The 18954-nt window shown below is 49.7% G+C and overlaps 7 protein-coding genes across 7 annotated transcripts; 6 read left to right on the top strand and 1 right to left on the bottom strand.

Annotated features, from left to right (window-relative positions):
• Window positions 1–248: 248 nt before the first annotated feature.
• CABS01_11898 (fungal specific transcription factor domain-containing protein) lies at window positions 249–2895 on the bottom strand (the record flags this gene model as incomplete). Its single annotated transcript, XM_060545252.1, has 6 exons — window positions 249–1259; window positions 1334–1585; window positions 1644–2436; window positions 2492–2540; window positions 2599–2675; window positions 2759–2895. 6 exons carry the CDS (start codon window positions 2893–2895, stop codon window positions 249–251), a joined length of 2319 nt encoding a protein of 772 aa, XP_060397117.1.
• A 1709-nt stretch (window positions 2896–4604) lies between these two features.
• CABS01_11897 (polysaccharide deacetylase) lies at window positions 4605–4898 on the top strand (the record flags this gene model as incomplete). The annotated part of the gene is made up of 1 exon (XM_060545251.1): window positions 4605–4898. One exon carries the CDS (start codon window positions 4605–4607, stop codon window positions 4896–4898), a length of 294 nt encoding a protein of 97 aa, XP_060397116.1.
• A 263-nt stretch (window positions 4899–5161) lies between these two features.
• Window positions 5162–6013, top strand: CABS01_11896 (esterase/lipase; the record flags this gene model as incomplete). Its single annotated transcript, XM_060545250.1, has 1 exon — window positions 5162–6013. The coding sequence occupies one exon, from the start codon at window positions 5162–5164 to the stop codon at window positions 6011–6013; it is 852 nt and encodes a 283-aa protein (XP_060397115.1).
• A 655-nt stretch (window positions 6014–6668) lies between these two features.
• CABS01_11895 (uncharacterized protein) lies at window positions 6669–10427 on the top strand (the record flags this gene model as incomplete). Its single annotated transcript, XM_060545249.1, has 2 exons — window positions 6669–7041; window positions 7099–10427. The coding sequence occupies 2 exons, from the start codon at window positions 6669–6671 to the stop codon at window positions 10425–10427; spliced, it is 3702 nt and encodes a 1233-aa protein (XP_060397114.1).
• Window positions 10428–11474: 1047 nt separating this feature from the next.
• Window positions 11475–12555, top strand: CABS01_11894 (uncharacterized protein; the record flags this gene model as incomplete). Its single annotated transcript, XM_060545248.1, has 4 exons — window positions 11475–11624; window positions 11681–12177; window positions 12229–12296; window positions 12347–12555. 4 exons carry the CDS (start codon window positions 11475–11477, stop codon window positions 12553–12555), a joined length of 924 nt encoding a protein of 307 aa, XP_060397113.1.
• Window positions 12556–13673: 1118 nt separating this feature from the next.
• Window positions 13674–15318, top strand: CABS01_11893 (uncharacterized protein; the record flags this gene model as incomplete). Its single annotated transcript, XM_060545247.1, has 2 exons — window positions 13674–13919; window positions 13996–15318. The coding sequence occupies 2 exons, from the start codon at window positions 13674–13676 to the stop codon at window positions 15316–15318; spliced, it is 1569 nt and encodes a 522-aa protein (XP_060397112.1).
• A 2374-nt stretch (window positions 15319–17692) lies between these two features.
• Window positions 17693–18214, top strand: CABS01_11892 (uncharacterized protein; the record flags this gene model as incomplete). The annotated part of the gene is made up of 3 exons (XM_060545246.1): window positions 17693–17978; window positions 18029–18096; window positions 18158–18214. 3 exons carry the CDS (start codon window positions 17693–17695, stop codon window positions 18212–18214), a joined length of 411 nt encoding a protein of 136 aa, XP_060397111.1.
• Window positions 18215–18954: the final 740 nt, after the last annotated feature.

The following is an 18954-nucleotide window of genomic DNA, read 5'->3' as shown; positions in this document are numbered from 1 at the left end:
ATCCTGAGCAGTCATCGCCAGCTTGAGGCTCTCGAGCCGATTCTCATGTCCTCCAGGCTCCTCAACAACAGAAAGACATGAAGCTTGCTCATTGGCCGCAGCGATCCCTCTGTTGGTCAACTCTTGCCAACATCATGCATCGTAAAGAGGCCGAAATCTAGAAGAGTCGACAAATGCAGCAGCTTTCACGTAATCATGGTTCAAGAGGATGGCTAAGTATTGAACGACTCATGATACATCATGTCATTTCATAGCATATCTACAAATAAGTGTGACACATCCATGGAGGCGTTCATATCGTCCACAAGAAACGCATCTTCGGGACCTCTCTCTGGGTCGAGGCCGTCTCCGTCGGTACCCAAAACGGGTAAAGGAATCCCAAAGTCTCCCCCGCCATCTATCGAGTTGAAAAAGTCATTCAGCTCCTGCGCCATCTGAGCCTCGGTGAAAGGCTCACCCGAACCAGCTGGCCATGCATCAAGCTCTGGGCCGCGCAACCCATCATCGACACCTGTCGGCACGCTTCCAGGTGGAATGTCCATCCCTCCAGATGAGGTGGGTGGCGTGACCAGCGCGTTGCCCTGTTGCGTACTAGGCTCTCTGGCTTCCCTAGACTGAGGAGCATTCAATCCCAGCTTTCGCCACGCGAGCCGCAGGTCGCTTATTCTCCTCCAGAGTCGGCTTGAGACGTAGGATCTGGCGCTGAGACCCCTGATCAAGTCCAGTGCGGTGTGGAACTCATCGCGGACCGAAGCGCCATGTTCCGTTGGCGACAGCGCCACGACTAGGAAGATGACTCCGAGAGCGGAGACGAGGAAATGGTTGAAGCACATTTGTTGGTTCTGGTAGATGTCTGTTGATTTATTAAGAGAGTCGAGCATCTGTATGGTGTCCTTGGCTAGGTTGACGAGTGACTGGACCTTGGATTTGTTTGACTTGAGACTGGATGTTGAGTGGAGAAAAGGTTGAAGAAGAAGGATCTTCATCTGGTTGGCTCGCAGATGAAGCAAGACTTGTAGCCGTTGAAGACCTCTAGATGTCGTAGAGTTCGTGTTGGGACTAGCCGTCTGCTCATTCGAAGATAACCTCAAGTCTTCTGGAAGGTCTTCATACCATTGATCTATGCGGTACAGCAGGTAGGAAATTTCGTCATCTCTGATGGCGCCAGTTGCTCTTGCTGAGTTGTACGATGTCGCCCAAACCTTGTCGCCAATTCGGCTGTACTCTACCATGGCTCTGAGATACGGAACATCTTGATCCTGCAGTTAAGAAGGTTAATAAATATCTCCCTCACAACTGTAGCAGCGTCGTGGCTGAGTTTTGTGTAACTCACAGGTTCTGGTAATTGCTGGTCAACATCGAAGTTATGCATCACGAAGGGCAGCCCTGCGCCAAAGCCCCAACGCCGGTCCAGTGTATAGACACACCAGAATAGCCGCATGGCCATCTTACGTTTCCCAGCATCCTTGAAGGTTTTGCTGATGGTTGCTGACTGATGAAGGCCCATTTCCAAACACCATCGGGCAACAATGCCGACAAGTCTCCAAGCTTGCAAATCATCACCAGTCATAAAGCTATAAACAGCCTGGAGGTCTATTGTTAGTACTCTTGTACACTTCAACCCAATCAAAGGCGACACCTACGAGTAAGATGTAGAGCATAGTCGACTTGATGCTCGCCGATTCCCAGAGCTTATCGTGTGATGATTTCCTCACATCGAGGAATAGGGACCTGCCAAGTTGACTTGAGCCTCCAGCTTCTACAGTCAAGGCTGTAGATAGCACCATCTTAACCAAGCTTAGATCTTGAGGGTCGATAATTGTCGGCCCTGGGATTGCGGCAAAGGCAAACCCAAGGCGAGAACCGCTGTTCATGGCATGGTAAAGGCTTCGAACTCGTTCGATAAGCCACCCAATGTCGAGGAAGGGGTACTGAATGCCAATCTCTTCTTCATACACATTGCATAACCTTACAGCTTCCTCTTCGTTGATTAGCCACAAAGGATCTATTGACCCGACGTCTAACCCAAAGGCTGTTTGGATGGATGGTGAAGGTGGACGAGTTGGATTAACAGATCCGGGCATCCCGCCGGTCTCGTGATCGGCGGTGCCGATGCCCCGTGCCCGCAGATGTGTTCTTGCAAGACTGATGTTGAAGGTGTAACTGGCGGATGGTTGAGGCTCGTCTTGGCTAGTGGAGGATTCAACATCTACGACAATGGGGTCCGGTTGAAGTGCTGGGTCCACTACTTGATCATCCGGATTGCCCAATGGGACCGGGAGATCTTGGAGCACTGTTGGTGCAACCTCACAATGGAGAGGGCTTGACTGGGTTTCCGACGGCTGCTGGGACTGGTGCCGTCGTAACTGATCCAGGCCTCCTTGCAGAGAAGCTACTTGATCCCTTAGAGACTGGATAGCTTGAGCATCGGTATCACTAAGTACTAGGTTAGTCAACAAAATACCGTGTTCATCTCAAGCTGTATACTTACGCGCTATTCCCTCTGTCTTTGCGTGGTTTCTTCGAGGCCGGGTATGCGCCTAAGGCTATTAGTCTTCTTCGCTCTGTATCGGCAATGGGAGGAATAGATCGACCTACAGGTCAATGCCTGACGAGCGCAACGGAAACAAGGGCTCTTGCCATTACACTTGCTCTTTCTTTTCCGGCACTCAAAGCTGCAAGGTTTTCGAAACGTAATCAGTATAGACCAACGACCATCGTCTGCTTACGTCGGAATCCCGAAGATGGGTCTTCTTACCAGGCCTTGGAAATGTATTTCCCTCGAGTGGTCCGGGTCTTTGGGGCACTCGGAATTCCGCTCTTCTGAGAACCGGGGGATCCGGCTTGCGGGCCGTCGCCGCCGCCGACCGAGCTGGGAGATTCTGGAGAATCCATGTTCCAATTGAAAAGTAAAAGGTGATAGCACGTGATCTCCTTCCGCTCTCTTCTCTTCTTCGTTCTTTTTTTCTGGGACCTGCTTCTTTGAGCGAAGCAGTCGAATGATAATCGAACGATAAAAGAGGTCGAGAGAAAAAGGGCGGAATTTGAGAGGTAGGGTTTCCGGGGGGTTTTGAAGGATCTTGGCTGGACATTAACCCCCGCCACCCCGCAAACTTAAGCCGCTAGATCTCTGGGGTAGGTTGGCATTCAGTGGGGGTTGATCACCATCCGTCAAAGCCGGCGTCACACCCGAAATCCTTCCCGGGATGCGTTCGATATTTGACTAATTGGGAGTCTTTGATTGATCACTCGTTCTCCAACACCCCCTTCCCCAGGAATACAAGATGAAGTACTGACTCAGAAATTGTAGTCACTTCACTGGACGGCCGTATGGGAATGGAGATAAGAGCAGGAACCTACCTGACTCGGTTGCTAGCCGGACTAAGCTTGGAAGGGATAGATGGTCTTGAGCTAAATATTTGCGGAATGGCGGCGTCCGCAGGGTTTCACATCACCACAACTATTGCAACTTGAAAGTCGAAATAGAGCTCTCATCATAGGTCGATGTTCCTCGAGATACAATCTCACTGCGAATAACAGTTATAGATGATTTATCACTGGGAACATTACACATCCGATTAGAGGCATGTTTCGTAGGTAGATCGATCATGTAGCAACTGCCCGTTCCAACAAAGATGGGAAGAGCTTGCAAAGGATGTGCGCATGCAACTTTCTGTACCATATGTGACTGCTAGGATCTTTCCAAAATACTTGACCCCCTTCAAAACCATCGAGATCTGGAATTCTTCACAGGCGCGGATCGGAGGTTCTTCTAATGATCGAATGCTATCGGCGTCCAAAATGCTTCTGTTTGAGGTGGAATGGCGGGGCTAGCGGCGGAATTTCCGGCGGTTCCTCACGCGCAAATCGAGGGCGGAACTCGGAAAGAGTTCCGCTACGACACTGATCGGTGTGTTTCACTTTTGATTTGTCTAGGAGAGATGTCTCTCGTGGAGAACATAAGGCGACACCATTCTTCAGTCTCATGCAACAAGGTATGGATGGAAAAATTAGTATTTGAATGTGTGTAAAGCTCAGCTGGTTTGCGCCCACGATTATATCGTACAAAGGGCGTAGAGAACATCGGTGCTGGCCATATCAAAGGTTCCGTTTCAAACTCCGAATGCCACTAACCGCAAATCCAAGTTGGCCCAGGCGTCTTGATCTTCTTTCTATAATATCTTCCTGATTGTAGCGATATCATATAATCGAGTTCTCCCTAGATCAAAATGTTTTTCGTCAATATGCGTTCAATCGATGAGATTACATGCGTTGTCTGGGGTCTTTCCTGGTTTGGCCAGGTTCTTCAGCAATTCGGCAGAACACCAGTAGTTGCACGGCGGGGGAGGGGATTTTGTAACGGCTTTTCGGAGTACACGACACACTTATGCGAAGAATAAAGAATTCCTCAATATGATAAGCATGCTAACGGCAAATAAGCAAGTCAATACTGGGACGGCTTACCGACAAGCATTTAGATGCAAGACCAATACGGAGGGTATCCAGATTCTTATTGATTGGCTCATCATGACTGTGAGGCTTACTTCCCGGACGCAGGTAAATCCTGGGCTAAGATCGATTACTCCTGGAACGCCACGACCTGGATGAACCCCCTCGGGGCGAGAACACTGAGTCCAGTCGAAACGCCATCCGACGGGTATATTGACGACCTGCCCCCGACGATGTTCGCCAAGCTAGCACCTAGAAGCAACGGTCTTGTCAATGCGCGTGATGTCGAAGATATATGGCGGAATAATTTCATCGTGCTCATGATGAATTTGTCTTCCCATCTCATCTTACCCGGGTGTCTCTGGCGACCTTATGCTATTTTGTTGCACAGATATTGTTCAGCCCCGATCGATGCTTTGGCGGCTCCTCATTACTCACGACTTCTATAGACTGATTTGCTAGTAACACTTGGCATGGCGATGCTGCGTTCTCTGATGGTTCAGACTTGCGTTGAACTCGGTTGATCGGGGCAAAGCAAACCGAGCGCTTGTTCAAATACACGAGGATCCAATTCTCATTACAACTCGTGGACACATCACTCCATCTCGTCAGACCAACTCTCCAGTCTCAAAACGCGGGGTCGACATTTTCACGTTAGTTTCTTTCGTTCTGTCACTAGCGACATCGATTCGAAGTCGGATATTCTCACGAAATGAGTCTTTTGTCATCGTTTGCGGCGGACTCCGCATGGCCGCTGTGGGATAGCGAACCCATCGATGGGGCATTCGAACTCGACCTTTCACAAGGAACTATCGATCAAGGAGTTGTCAAAGCAGTTTCAAGACCATGGTTATTTGGATACAAACCAACAGCGAAGTCAAACGGACGCGCGGTGCTCATTCTGGGTGGTGGCGGCTACATCGAGCTCATGGTAGGCCGTGAAGGTGTCGCTGTCGTACGCTGGCTCGCTTCTCTCGGTTTCGAGGCCTTTGTACTTGTGCACCGATTCCCGTCAGCAGAAACAGGACCTCAGGCCCCCGTCGACGATGCCAGACAGGCGTTGCGTCTGATCGAAGAGAAGGCGGCGCCAGCGAGGTTAGCGTTGTGCGGTCTGTCCTCCGGCGGCCACCTTGCGTCCGCGCTGCTGGCCGAGTACCCGGCTTCGTGGGCGTCTTCTTCCGGGGCACCGGTGCCGAAGCCGGAGTTCGCCATCATTGGATACGGACCTATCTCTACCAATGCCAAGGGGCACACCATTATTCCCAATAAGGCACCCCTCGAGCCGCCGGCGAAGCAGGAGCTTTACGACGTTGTCATCCCCGATCAGCAGATTTTGCGCCCGGCACCGCCAACCTTTATTGTGTATTCTGCCAGCGATCCCGTGGTGCCTGTGGTGAACGCATACCGGCTTGCGCAGGGGTTGCAAGCAGCGGAGGGGTCTGTCGAGCTCCACGTCTTTGCTGACGCGCCCCACGGCTTCGCTTTGGACACTGAAGGGATGCCGGTCTCGAAATGGCCCTCAATGGCCGAGGAGTGGTTACGGCAGAGAGGATATCTGGCATAAATATTTGAGAAGTAACAAGTGTCAAATTCTACACTACATTTAGACTATTTACCTGCTTGTTGTACATGAAGCTTTCAGAGGATCGAAGCGCCTGATGAGACGAACATACGACAAACTCAATGGGCTCCTGCTGTAAATGAAGACCCCGGCCGCTAAATCGAGTTGCATCAGGCACCCAATTAGCCCCCAGCCGCCACATCAGCCATCGAAGGATCATGCAGTCATCTTTAAGCGCCCGTTTCGCGCCAAATATTTCGGACTGCCACCACAGAAACCAGGAGCTGAAGTCGAAATGTCGGAAACTAATGCAAGGCTCCCGGGGGTTGCCCCTACATTGACACACATAACACAAGGGTCTCTCAGTATTGAGGCGCTCATAGGCCCATCATCATATGGAGAAAGTAGCCCGCCCTGATAATTTTTGCCTGGAGGCTAAAGAAGCTTGGATAAAATATAGACACTTCGGTCACCCGACTGTAACAGGCGATTACCGAAAATCTGATCTTGCTTGCCTCAATCAGACTCCGCCGCTCTTGACAGTATAATGTCACACCTTGAGCTTCGTTCAACTTGAGAAATAGAGAAACTTCTTGGAGAAGAACGCTTTCGCACCCGTTTATTTCATGGCAGCACCTTAAGCCCCGCTACTCCCAACATGGCGCCTAGGTCGGAGTATTCGCGGTCTTCGACAAATACCCGTAGTCTGTTCGATGATGATTTTACGGAGAACAACAAGAACGCTTTCATCGTTGGAACGCATCCACTTCTTCAACGGGATGTAGAGCTTGATAGCTTCCTAGCGAAAAAGTCCGTTAGCGGCGAGGACAGAAGCGCAGACGACACTACCAATCACACAGCAGCATGGTGTCCAACATGGCTTCGGTCAGGGACATTGTTGGCGTTCGCCGCTTTGTTCCTTCTCTTCGGCGTCTCTCTCATTGTCATGTTTCAATTCTCCCAGCAGAATAGTGGTCTGGTCACCACACGGCAGAGCCTCGTTTACCTCTGGCGATTTGGCCCAACAGCAAGTAAGCGAAAACTGTGAAGACTTTGTGTCAAGATAGGCTGACATTCAATAAATCAAGTCCTCACTCTGTTGTCTATTTTCTGGTCAAGAGTCGAGTTACAAGCCATTCGCTATATGCCTTGGATCGCTTACCGCGACAACCCATCGATGGGCAGAGACGGGTACTCTCTCGACTACACAGCAATGCTGTCGCCTTCGATTCTTTATCAATCCTTGCGGAGAAGACACTTCCTTGTCTTCATCATCGCTGTTGTGTCTCTTTTCATCAAGATCCAGATTATTCTTGCCCCTAGTTTGTACAGCCTGGTCAGCTTTCAGGCTGAACAACCCGTCGATGTTCGTGTGCTCGACTCGTTCAATATCAGTACTCCAGCGATGTCCAACAGAGAGACTAGTGCATACTACATTGCAAAGGCCCTGCAGAATTTCGAGATGAAGCTACCATTTGGGGTCACAAAGGAAGGGGCCTACCAGACGTTCTCGTTTCGTCAGGGCTCCGGGCGGGGAACAGAAACGGAACCGATTACAGTTACTGTCGATGGGTACTTTGCAGAGATGAAATGTCTGAAACTTAGTAACTACTCGCATACGGACCTCAAGGAAACAGGTCCCGCCAGGAGCTATTACGCCTTCAACGCCAGTCTTTTGTTCGAGGGCTGTGATCAGTCTGTCCCAGTCACCACCGATCGAATGATGTGGATCAATTCCAGCCCGAACGAGACGACATTACAGAGCAGTTGGAATGTCAACAACCTCCTTAATGAGCCAAAGCCGTGCTCAAACCTTCCACAACAACACAACCAGTCTTTGTACTACGCAACTCGCATTGGACCGTCAGCAAAGAATACATCTCACCCTGATGTTCTTAATTTTGCGGCGATTTTGTGCTCCTCGACGGCCTGGACAACCCCAGTGGAGATAGTTGACGATGGTGTGAGCCCGAATATGACGGTCATACCGGGCGGGTCCAGAAGAACAGTCAACGCGGACCTCTGGTCATTGTTGGGGAGCTCTATCCCTGAAACAGTTGGTCTATGGGCTGGCTCAGGGACCGGTACGATCTTTGGGCCGATCATTACAGGTTTCCAGTTCAACGGAAAGGGAACGAACAATGACACCGATCCATCACTATTCACTAATGATGTTCTTTACGACGCGGTCATGAACACGAGCAGTATCTTGAGCCCTTTGATCGGCCACTATCGTCTGCGAGAAGAAAGCGATTCCCAAACAACTGGAACAACAATCGCCACCATCGAAAGGCTGACAGTCAACCAGTGGGTCTCACTGTCGATGACAGCGCTATTCTTCCTGCTTGCTGTTTTGACCGTAATCGTTCTGCTTCGCTACCGAAAGAGGATGTCAGTATGGCACAGAGACCCTGCTACAATTCTCGGAAGCATGCTTTTCTTCCGCGACAACATGAATCTGTCAAACAAGATCATGGCTTCTCAGTCGCGTAGTCTCGACAATGAGTGGAGCTCTTGTGAATTCACTCCCTTGGTACTGAGGACATGGACACGAGTGCCGATCTCTGTCCTGATTCTTGGAATCATCGGTGGGCTGTACTACACTTTAAGTGTATCGAAAACACAAGAAGGGCTTGCCTCTATAAATGCCGATGGTGATTTGCATCTGCTGTGGACATCTGTTCCAGCACTGGTAATGCTTTGTGTTGCTCTATATGTCGGCTGCTGCGACTTCGCATATCGAGGTTTGGCAACACTTTCAAGCCTTTCTCTGCGACCGTGTAGCGCACGACTTCTCGATATGTCATACCTCGACATGATGGGTCTAGGGGCATTATACTGGTCGGTCCGAAAGTGTGTTTGGGCTGTCACCCTGTCACAGTTGCTTACCTTCCTCTGCGCATTTCTGACAACTCTTGCTTCGGTTATGTTCACCGTAGACCCAGTGCCTAGCTCTACGAACGTCCAGCTGCGGCAGACAACATGGTTTGGATCACGTCAGATGACGTTGAACAATGCTGGGTCCTTCGCAGCAACGCGAGACTCATTGAGCAGCCTTGTCCTGCGTAAGGGTGATGGAGCCTTGACATACCCACGGAACACCTACGATGATCTCGTTTTCCCGGTTCTTGACGGACTGCAAGGAACAGAGGTTTCTCCGAATGTTTCTATCCAGCTCAGCGTCCCGGCTGCCAAATTGGCCCCTACCTGCGTCCAGTTGCCCGCCAGCACCTACAACATCACATTCAGGAACTACACCGAGGAGGACAAGTTCTTCGAGGTCCTTATGGTCGAGTCGTTTGATTGTCCTAATGGAAATCGAGCGAAGCTTCTGGGAATCATCTCCATGAGCAGCGCTACGAACAGACTAGGCCGCTCATACTTTTCGGACATCCTTGAATCACCAGGAAACACGTATTCCATCAACGGCCTTTGTAAACTTGGCTTGAATATGAGCGCTCCTGATTACATATACTCCCCATTTCGATTTCAAACTTACGTTTGGGGAGAGTTCAACAAAGAAAGAAACGACCTTGACCATCTCTCCATCTGGAGATGTAACTACACGTGGGTCGAGACGAGTACCAAGGTCTCATTATCCATGGAGTCGGACGGCATATACATTCTCGACCCCGAAAAGCCGCCGGAACCCGATCTATCAACTACGAAATTCTGGGACCCTCCATTTGACGTTCCTCACTTCGATTATCAGTTCATCAACTTTCAAGCGGGTGACGCATTCCCCACTGTTAGCCTCAACGACCCGCTCGCTGGTTCAATGGAAAGGCAATTCACAGTCTTGATAGAGCCATACGGCCAACTACCATTGAGCGCATTGGGAGATGCTAGCCAGGAATCCAACGTTCTCGATGGCCTGAAACACAACTTGGGGTTCATTGGTGCCCAACTCGCCAACTTAGAGAATCGCTTTGGCGTCACTGAAAATTCCAGAAATCGCCCTCCACCTGCTAATGGTCTCCCATTGCTTGAAGCAATCATTGTAGACAGAAGCAGACGACGTTTAGTCCAGAACCCCACTATCACATATATCTTGATGGCGGTACTGGGCTTAGTGGCTCTTTGTAACATAATGGCAGTACTCTCCGCCGCTACGAGGCATCTTAGTGGAATCCCGCGGTTGTTCGATATGGAAGTGAAAGGGTTGGCGCCAGATGGTTTCCATAGCATGGCGTCCATGGTCAACCTGCTTCAGGGCTCAAATGCACCAAGTCACCTACCACAGAGTGTTCATTTACTGTCCAAGGGCGACCTCTACAGTCGTGTGGATGATTTGAGCTTCAGAATGGGCTGGTTTCAGAGAACCCAAGATCAAACTAGGCATTTCACTGTTGGAGTACTGGGTGATGAAGAGTTCGTGTATTTGCACGGGGTTAAGGGCATCAGGGATACAATATGAAGGCTTTAGTTGGTTAAATGAAAACGGGCCAGAATCCTAAAAAGATCTTCGTCTGTCAGTAGCCAGTTTGCAGGCATGTAGGGAACTTCCTCTTAGTACCTTGGAGGTTGACAAATCGTCATATTCAGCACCGTAATCCAGGGTATGTCGGTATCGCATTCTTCAAAGGCGCGGAAGGCTTACAAAAGAAAAGAGTGAAGACTTGTTCGAGCTTTTGAGTATTCAGAATTTCAGACGGCCTCTGAAGAAAACATCATGGCATTATAAGAGCACGCCTCAGCAGTCCAGTCCTCCAGTCAACAGTGACTCGTGATATGATATGTTTTGAATTCTCCAAGGTCCTTAAGCAGATTGGGCCAATGTTTCTTGTGGTTGATTGTCGTCGCCTCCCATCACTGTGCCGTGCCTGTCACCGGCGATCAATGCGAACGGATCAACCCCTTCGGCAGCACGGCACCGGGTCACACATACTGCTGCTGTCTTCGGTATCGGGTTTTCGTATCTCAGCACTTTTTTCATCCCATCTTTACCCTGACTGCGGATGGATTACTCAGTTTGATCAGTTTCTAGCAGGGAACTGCTGCTGTCGGCCTCCCATCTAGCTTGTGTCAGCCTCGGTCGGACGTCAATTGAAAGCTTACTGGTTTCCCATTTCTACAGGTTTTGAAACACCACACGAAACCATGCGAGCCCCGACACTCTAATACGAATACTATTCAGCCCCAATTACATCCTCAAGTAGGGGACCTTCTGTGTGCCAGATCCTTGATCTGTGCTGCAGCGGTGATTTGTATTTGTCGGCGTGTCTTCATGTCAGAAACTGCAATCCCAAAGTATCCCGGTTGGATATTTGTCCCTTCACATCGTCGCGAATGCACCGACTTTACGATTACTTCTACAACTTTTACCCTTCACATCGGTAATATTACATCGGGAGTAATCCGGTCAGTTCTGGAAGCCAGATATTTCTGCGTGCTGGCCACAACACCGAACTCGTCAAGTCACTCGCGCCACTTATTACCGGAGCGTCTACTCACTACCGTCAAGATGGCGATCGCTGAACAGGGCATGGTCATGATCGTGGTGGGGGCGATATTGATGTTTCTTAACACCTTCTTCGTCGGTCTACGTCTGTGTACTCGGATCTTCATCACGAAGCATGTCCGACCCAACGACTACCTACTACTTACAGCTCTGGTTCGTACCCCAATTCGCGGTGTATGCATTCGCTTTATCTAATTCTATGCTTGCAGGCCGCCTTTGCGGCTCTTTACGCTCTCTTGGTCCTAGGTGTTCAAGGTGGAATTGGCGGCAGCATTCTCCAGGCGACGCTCCCCGGAATCGCCAGTTCTCTCAAAGTACTCTTTTTCCTGGAAATCATTTACGTGGTACTCACCTCCGCGATGAAAGGAAGCATTGCTTTGACCTTCATTCGACTATCGCGCTCGAGGATCCTGACTTCTCTGTTCTGGGTATCGATTGGCCTGGACGTGGCCATCAGCCTTGCTTTCATTATCTACTTGTTGGTCCAGTGCCAGCCGATTGATTTCGCATGGAGATTACTGGATGCGAACGCAAAGGGGCACTGCCTGCCTCTCACGGGTCAGCTCTACATGGGATATGCGCTGTCTATCGTGACGGCGACCCTGGATGGTCTTTTGATGGTTTCGCCATGGATCATGATGAGAGGTCGCGGCCTGAACTCAAGACTGAAAATGTACATTTACGGCATCTTCGGCTTGGGAATCCTGTAAGTTTTATTTCAAGGTGATTGGAGGGCCTTTGCTAATAGGAATACTAGCGCGACAATCGCAAACATCATCCGCCTCGTGGCACTGGTCAAACTCAAGGGGTCAAGCGACCAGCTTCGTATGTGTTGATAACTCAACTCTGGGTTCCGAATGCTAACAACAGTACAGTCGATGCTGCACCCGTATTCAACTGGTCCGCCATCGAGGTCAGCATTGGTATCATCATTGCCGGATTGATCGAACTCGGCCCGCTTGCCGCCAAGTATAATATCAAGGGCTTTGAGTCCTACGCTGGCGACGACACTGTCATGCTCACAAAGCCAATTACTCACGAGTCGAGGGTAGACGACTACGAGATGGAAACAAGGAAAATTTAAATCGAAGAAACGCACATAGGATGTCGAAGGTCAAGAAAAGGGCTGGCAACCGAAAGTCATCGGGCAGTGTTCTCTGGCAGAATGCTCTTTGGCTACCACGCCTAGAAACAGGATGCAGACCCAAACAAGACGGTCATTAGCTTCTCGATAATGATGAATGTTATCATGGTCTTAATAATGCAATAGTTCATAACCTTCCTGTCTCAAAGCGTGTGAGAGAGACATGCACTCTAGTCTGGTTGGACTTTTCCCCTCCCCAATAGCATTGCATTGGTCTAGAGAAATGAGACAGCGAACTCCGGTGTGGCCTGCTCTTGCAAGGCTCTCATTCAAGAATCTGTCTTGATACAATTACTTGGTCGATTCCTGTCTTGAGCTAGTAAAGCCGGAAAAGGTCGCCAACACACAAAAAATTAGAGTGCACAGTAATTCGTCACACGGTATGAAGACTATTAGGCATGCCATCACCCTTCTCAAATCCAGCTAAGACCGGAGGTTCCAGGCAGTCACTCTCAATTCTGTGAGACTATTGGCGAGACCAATGAGCGACGGATGCGGCGCGGAACAAGGCTGTGTCGTCTTACGATTGGGGGGCGGGGCGACTTGACAAGACTCACACCGGACACATTCCCAAAGTGGAATCCCTTCTCTTTTGGATGCATCGAGCCGGTAACTTCGTTCGTAGGAACACCAATAAGGAGTCTCTCCGCCACACCCAAATGTTCCTTCTCGTCACTTTTGTATCTTGTTGGTTTGGAGGTTTCTCAAAAGTTGACATGTATCAGCCCTACTGGGCTGGCTGACATTGCCCAAAATGGCGTCAAGATACATGGCTGTGAAATGGCCTTATGACCTTGAAAAGAGGCAACATCAAGACAGAAGGATTGGCCCCCAGAGCCAGCCCACGCTGAGGATGGAAGATGGCGGACATTAATCTGCTCGATGGAAAACATATAAATTGAAGAGCATTCTCGCCTGGTAGTCAACTTACAGAGACAGCGGGCATCGCAAATCAACCTATTCCTTCACTAAAACTTGTCTTTACCTAGACTGGCTATCAAACTCCTTGTCTCTTTGAAAAAATTGTGTTCAAAAGCCTTCAGGGGTTTCTCTTTGAAATGCGCAACTACGAAAAGTTCACGACAGAGAGTGATCTCGAATCGGCAAAAGACGAATGTCTTCTATACGAAGATGAAGTTCTGCCCATTCACTTCATAGATCAGGCGGCTATTATTCGTAAAATCGTTTTCAACTATACCTTTCGCTATGACAGCGTCCTCGACGCTAGAAAGCTTCACGAAAGTCTACTCCAACTTGTGCATACGCCTGGATGGCGTAAAGTTGGCGGCCGTCTACGAGCCAATGTAAGTCATGATGTTCATTCTGATATCAAGAACCCGTTTACTTGCCGGTACTGACTGCCATCGTGAAATCGTGCAGAGTGAAGGAAAACTCGAGATCCATGTACCACGCGTTTTCACCGGGACACGCCCTGCCGTGAGATTTTCCCACGTCGACCACCTCAACACCAACATCGACTCCCACCCCCTTGCTTCGAGGCTGCCCAAAGCAACAGGATCTACACCATCTTTACAAGAAGGCAGTCCAGCCTTCAAGTCTTTCGCTGCGCCTGTTGATCTGCGAAAGAACACCAACCATTACTTGAGGAGTGATGAGCCCTTGCTGTGTCTTCATGTCACATCTTTCGCAGACGCTACACTAGTAGGACTCACCTATCCACATTCGCTCGCCGATGCCATGGGTATATCAGAGCTGCTCAAAGCATGGTCCAATATCATAGTGGGCAAAAGCTATCTGGTCAAGCCTCTTCAGGGCACTTATCGAGATGTGCTTGACAGCGCAGGAACAGACCACGATAAGGAAGTCTCGCAAAGAGAGTTCGCTTTAGAAAGTAAGCAAACTCGTGGCGTTGCTTTGGTGTCCTTCATTGCCAGATATGTATGGGATATCGCGACTCGCCGAACCGTGCAGGCTCGACACATCTATCTGCCCGCCAACTATCTGAGGCATCTGCGCCAAGGAGTCGAGCAAGAGTTGAAGGAAACACATGGTGGAGTGGTTCCCTTCGTCAGCGATGGGGATCTCATCACAGCTTGGGGTTCTCGCCTTGTCATGTCGTCACGACCATGGAAGAGGTGCAGTGCAGTGATATGCAACGTATTCGATATCCGCCGGCGTTTGGAGAATACGTTTGCGCCCGAGGGCCCATACCTGCAAAACCTGATCCTTCCAGCAACGACTGTTCTATCCAGACAAGAGGCTGCCAACGCCACGACGGCACAGATTGCTCAACATCTGCGCCAAGCCATCGCAGAGCAGACCAGCGACATGCAGACCCGAAGTCTCCTGCGTCTCGCACGTAACTGGTTTGCAGCTCTAGGTACAATGCCCCTGTTTGCGCGGTGGGATTCCCGAGTGATTGCCTGCTCCAACTGGACCAAGGCAAAATTCTTGGATGCCGCCGATATCAGCTCTGCTGCCTCGGGCGACGTTGGCGAACACAAGCCCTGCACTGGGGTGGTGGGGAACTCTGCGGCGGATGCGGCGCAAGATCATGTCAGACCAGTCATGTTCTGGGGCACCACCATGAACACGGATGACAAAACTCGTGACGCTTTTATGATATATGGCAAGGACGAATCTGGAAATTACTGGGTTCAGGGGTTTTTGAGAAAGGAAAGCTGGGCCCTGATTGAGGAGGAGTTTCGACGCTTCGGAAAGGATTCGAAGGAATCTATCTGACTTGGGGTACATCTTATCGGCGTCAGACTGAGCCACTGTAAGATACGAGCTGGCAATAAAGTGTACTAATTAATCCCATGTTCCCACCCCTGCTCAAGTTTTGTTCCTCAAGTTTTGTTTTCAGCGGTTCCTAGGGCTGCATATGCAGGATGTGACTGACAGTTGGAAGAAACACCAACGACATGCTACTTCATCAAATTCAACCCGGGAATAGGAAACTATGCGACGGAGTAGCATCGCAATTGGCCTGGCTGAAGATAAGAGGCGCCGCCAACAGTTGCAGAACTGCACATGGGCGGCATAGCTACGGACGTAAACACGGCCGTAAGGCGGCGTCGACCTTCTAGGCTCCTATGAGCTCGTAGCCCCCACGCGCTGTTCCCATGACCGGGGAAGTAAGAAAAAAATTGAAATGCTCACGTTTCGGGAGGCAATTCGTCCACCGGAATTGGCATTTCCAAACTATCAGCAGGCCACCAGACGCCTCCGAAGTCCAAGGGGGCCACATGCAATCACCTTTGCCTGGCACTCTGGCAGCCTGTCTTTAGTAGGTCTGGTGTCCTGTATAAAACTCTGGCGGGTGGCTGAACTACCTCTTTCTCTAAGCGAATGACCTCCAATGAAACTCAGGAATTCGAGCCTCGCAAATACTTCGGTTCCCGTACTGTATACATCAAGAGCTCATGGCCCAACCGTTTCCACAAGTAGAGTCCCTCCGTGCTATCGATTGGAATAAGTATGACTCTTTCGTTGCTTCCGTTTACGGTTTTTGGCAGCGACTGGGGCAACCCCCTAATACGGCCTGGACACTCGACCTAGCCTATTGAGATGTAGAAAACTACGTCGTCAGAGTGACTCCTTCACTTCAACGACAAGTGAGGTAGACGATGATACCCGGCCAGACTTCAATTGGGTTATGGTAGAGTCAGATCAGTGGTCTCCCTACGATGTTCCAAGGGGCATGACGCAGATCTTTGCCTTGTCCTGGTAAACGGTACTTGGATCATGCAGAATTCTGACTCTGCGCCGGCGAGGATTGGATCCGATACGCCGGTACTCAATAACACATTTTCCAAGATGCCCTGCGGTAACTGGGCATCCGTGCACATCCATTCCGACCAGACGTTGAAGAGTTGAGACAGTGAGATCGACAACTCTGGGAATGGGTGTCTCAACGCATTCGGCAGAGCTAATCCCCAGATCGCCAAGATCTGCCAAATCTTCAGGGATTCTGTGAACCCCAGCCTACTGTAAAAAGAAAGCTGCAGGCCGAATGCGTTATTCTTGAGTCTTAGTGCCGACAACTTTGACAACTATGGAAGTAATACCAAAAGTAGAATCTAACGACTAATACCGCATGGGGCACTCATAGCTCTCTAAAAATCTATCACTTCTCATCGAACTCTAGATATGTCTCAATTGGTTTATACCCTCAGCTGAAAAAGAACGCTAGGACGTATTGCCGACATCATTTTTCGATTGAGATTCGGGTTATACCGTTGTAAGGATACACTACTTTGCTAAATGATGAGCATGATGGCGGGTTGCAATAGACGAGATCCTCCCGACTGCCCGCCCCTTGCTGTTCGATATAGAGGTGCACTCAAAACGGAGCCTTCGCGGCTGCATGTAGATCTTTTTCTGAAGTCGTGCAAGGATGGAATCATGGATACATCTGCTTGGAATGAGAAGGAGAAGTTAACTCTTTCTTCAATCCCTGCGCTCTGACACGCTTTTCAGAGCCGCAATAGATGGAGATCCAATTTGTATGGCTACCAAGGCGTGAATGTGGGATTAGTCGAATGGAAAACTGGTATACTCTGGTTATTATCCCTTGCCGTCTTCGATATGATGGTGGCATTGGGGAGTAAACGCCAGCACGTGGAATGAAGGCAAGGGACGTAAGATTGTTGTTGTGTGGAGTGCGCTTCAACACACGGAATGATGCTGGGATTGAATAATCAGAATGAATAGAGCGACTGCTATGGATCAATGTAGATCATAGACAACTCCGTCTTTGAGATATTTCTGAGATGGCGAGGAATACTGTCCATGCAGGGGATGGCCTGGATGCCCTCATTCCTTGGGGTCTGAGGAAGACTAGTGAAGCGATTACTGACGATCTCAGAGTCTTCCGACTGGTCGTGTGTGGAGATAGCATCTGTTGAATAAGTCTTCTCAAGACAGGATGAAATGTATAAAGAGCGTTGCTTGTCCGTCCTGACAAGACTTCTTTTCCCTTCATCATCACACTCAGCAAGCACATCTCATCTGATCATCTTCTCTTCACTCTTCAGCAATCCTCATCCATCTTAATCAGCATCATCTGCCACTTCCAAACTTCGACCTTCAAGTCTACCTCAATCTTTTCAAAATGCAGTTCTCCACCGCCGTCATCACCGCCATTGCCATGGCCCTCACCGTCACCGCCGCTCCTGGCACCGCTGCTCCGGTCAAGAGAACCCTCGACACGCTCACCTACGCTGATGCACAGAACGTCTGCGGCCAGAACCTCAGCGTCAGCTGCTGCAACCAGGTCAGCGCCGACACCAATGTCAACGACAACTCGGGATCCGGAATCCTCTCCGGCATTCTGGGTGGCGTCCTCGGCAACGGCGGCTTGAAGCTTCTTGATGGATGCTCCTCCCTTGGAGCTGGAAGTGAGATTCTCCGATACCAAGTGTCTCTCTCTAATGCTAACACTCAGTAGTCGCCAACGACCTCTTGAACAGCAAGTGCAAGCAGAGTGTTGCCTGCTGCAAGTCCGATGGCAACACCGTGAGTCCTCACCGAACTAATATGACGAATTGCAGACTTCAGCTGACTTTGATTTCTTCAGGCTTCCGGTCTCGTTGCTGTCCAGCTTCCTTGCATCCCCATCTCTGGCCTTTTGTAAGGAAACCCAGAGGTCTCCCTCTTCATATTAATGGTTGTTCAACTATTTGGAACTACGGGACTACTCGGCTGAAGGGCACGATGGAGGATTCGGGGTGATGTATGAGTTCGAGGCAACAAGATGGATTCGATTCGCGATTAGGGTTCTACTCTGATAGATAGCTTTCAAAGGCTTTCAAATATACTTATTTGCTTTCAAACTTTTGCCCTAAGAATATCCGAGAAGAGTAGAATGGATTCTCGAGCAATAGTCCTAGATTCATGCTGGATGGATTATGGATCATGGATGTCAAGATGACGAGTTATCATTTTCATGGTCCATATGCCTACCTATATATCAAGCAAACACGAGTGGACTTTTCTTTTCGGAAAGCAAAAGCATTACTGTGACGTACCAGGCTGATGTACCCACAGCCTAAATGTCCTACCTCGAGCTAAGATGTCACTACCTCTGGGAGAAATGCTTACAGGGTATGTCGGGAATCACGGACATTTTGTTAAGCCGGATACCATGGCTTTAGACTACGCATCTATTCACTTGAGACAGGGCTGATATTTAACGGAAAATAAGAAAAGAACTAAGAGATGCGTCGGAGATTCATCCGAACGCTTCGTTCCCTAGGTGGTGGTTGCCTGACTAATCGGGTTCGTCGGAATTCCGAAGAGTCCCGTACTTAAGCGACAAATGAATACAACCATATTCCTAACTCAAGCGACTTTTGAATTGTATCCGAAGCCCTA

The sequence above is a fragment of the Colletotrichum abscissum genome (assembly GCF_030869225.1).
Source record: "Colletotrichum abscissum strain IMI 504890 chromosome Unknown Scaffold_34.1, whole genome shotgun sequence".
Taxonomy (NCBI): Eukaryota; Fungi; Ascomycota; class Sordariomycetes; order Glomerellales; family Glomerellaceae; genus Colletotrichum; species Colletotrichum abscissum.
Note: the sequence above shows the minus strand (reverse complement) of the source record. Positions and strands in the feature narration are given on the sequence as shown.